We start from the raw sequence: 2,211 nt of genomic DNA on the forward strand, positions 1-2,211 counted from the left end.
TGCTCCGGCATTGCGCGGCCTTGACACTCCGACAGGTGCCTCATCCCAGCCGCGGGGCCCCGAGGGGGCATCCGTAAGCCTCTGTACTACAAGCAAGCATTTACGTGTCGGTGTTTAGCTGGCGCCCTGCACTCTCTCGACCGCCGAAGTCGCACTATTATGTGGCGAGTGGTGGGCAAAGAGTAATCCGAACCGCCTTCTCCGCGCACGGGCGCACCGGGGCCGCGACAAGTCAAGGCTGCGGGGGAAGTACCAACGGCCCGGCGGCGCCGTCGTGAGGTCGTCGTGGCACCTCAGGGCCAGGCCTGGCCGGACGACAAGTCACTGACGTGGGCAGCACGCCGCTCCGGGTGGGGGAGGGGAGGGGGGGAGGGACACTCTGGCGGACAACACGTCACAAATGCCAATCAGAGTGCTGAATGAATGGGGCCCGTGCCTGGCCACCCGGAGGCGCCGCGCCCGCCCGGCCGACGTGCAGGTAGGCCGGGTAGGGTCGCCGTCAATGGGGAACTGGGCGGGCACGGGCTGGCGCCGGCCTCACAATCAGCTGACGCGGCGGGTGTCCCGCGAGGCCCACGAACAACGACGGGGGCAGAGACTAAGAGCACGCTTTAGACACCGCCGAAAATGTCAGTTGTAAATAATAACATGCTTGTGAACTGTGGCGCCACCGCGCCGTAGTGATCTGGAATGAGCGGCCCCGGCCCGTCCTGCCCCCCGCGACACAAGACACACAAGCATCGCCATTCAGGCTCGAGCGCGCCTCGGCGTTTCACACCTCGGCACCTCGGCCGTCCTGCTCTGGCCTCGCGACTGGAGCGGGCGGGAATCCCATGCGGATCTGTCAAAGAGGCACATCGCACGCACCGGGGAAACCTCGAGAGTTGGACCCGAGAGAGGCTGTGCCAGCTGTGCCGGCTGTGCGCCCCGCCCAACGCCTGGCCGGTACCGCTACAGAGCGGTCCCGTTCCGTGCCATTCACTTCTGCGACCCCGGGCCGCCGGCGTGCGCGACGACCACGGCGCACTCGTGCCCAAAGGGTCTCGCGAGGCGGGCGGCGGCTGGGGCGGCTATCTCCAGGGCCTCCCCCTCCCCGCATTGCTAGCTGGCCGACGCTGCTAGGCAGACGCTGCGACAGCAACGCGACGTGCGACGGCCAGGGCCTGTGTCAGCTGAACCCGTGCCGGGGGCCGCGGGGCCGCGCCCAGGCCAGGCGAAGCAGTGCGGTGGGCGCGGCGGGCATGCCGATGAGCGGAGCGGGGCGGGGAGGAGGTGAGGTCTCGGTCATTCACACCTGCAACGCACACACACGCACCGCTGTGTCGCGGCCGGCTCGACCCCGCTCCGCCCTGCTCGGCTCCCAGAACCACCAGAACAGCTTATTGCCCCAATAGCAGGCAGGGCGGCCTTGGACAGGACGGGGTGCGACGCGGGGCCGGGTCGGGCGGCGGCCGCGGCCAAGCCGGAGCTGCGCACGGCGCACGGCGCTCACGGCAAGCTGCTGGGGCCGGTCGCCGGTAGAGGCACGTCACCCCCCCACCTTATCTCTGTCTCTCTTCAGCCACAGGTGGGTGACGTCACCCGCTGGGGCGGATGAGCTCAGCGTCACACGGGAATTCGAAAAGCCTCCCACTTCTTTGGGCCAACAGTCAACCTCCCCGTGCAGGTGACTGGCTGGCGTATGGTGGATAGAGTCCTACAGTGGGACTCTAATGGTGGACGACGATTACCCTTGAGGGCTGACGCCGAGGCGACCAGGGCGGCGAGCACCAACAGCGACAGGCGGGGGGCCGGGCCGCCGTGGCCCCGCGGCGACCGCCTCTGCGTCCTGGGCGAGGCCGCCGCCGCTGTCATCGATGTGTCCGTCGTCATCCTGGAGTACGGCGAGAGGAGGGGGCGTTCACTGGTGCTGCATGTCACGATACTCCTGTCCGCTGCACTGATATCACTACAACTGGCCCTCGGCCGGTGGGCTCTCCGACACGCAGCCCGCGCACTCACTCACACTGACACACGCACTAGCTATCTCTCTCTAACACACACACACATACGGGCACACGCGCAGCCGGCTCGACGGTGGCTCATCCACGGCCAAGTTCTCCGCGGAGACTGGCGGCCGACCGCCGTCGAGACCAAGACGCCCCTCCCCCCACCGCCACGGCGGCGGGCCCGACGACGAGCCTCGCTCTCCCCCGCCCCGCCGCGGCCCGC

The 2,211-nt window shown here is 68.6% G+C and overlaps 1 protein-coding gene across 1 annotated transcript in view; it reads right to left on the minus strand.

Moving 5' to 3' along the window:
• LOC127751974 (vascular endothelial growth factor receptor 1-like) overlaps positions 1-2,136 on the minus strand; it is a gene marked incomplete at its 3' end in the record, with an annotated part of 9,985 nt that extends 7,849 nt beyond the window's left edge. Inside the window, 1 exon segment of the mRNA XM_052276331.1 lies at positions 1,731-2,136. Within this exon segment, the coding sequence (XP_052132291.1) occupies positions 1,731-1,872 (142 nt within the window).
• Positions 2,137-2,211: the final 75 nt, after the last annotated feature.

This window comes from Frankliniella occidentalis, unplaced genomic scaffold (assembly GCF_000697945.3).
Source record: "Frankliniella occidentalis isolate FOCC.00 unplaced genomic scaffold, Focc_3.1 Scaffold2564, whole genome shotgun sequence".
NCBI lineage: Eukaryota > Metazoa > Arthropoda > Insecta > Thysanoptera > Thripidae > Frankliniella > Frankliniella occidentalis.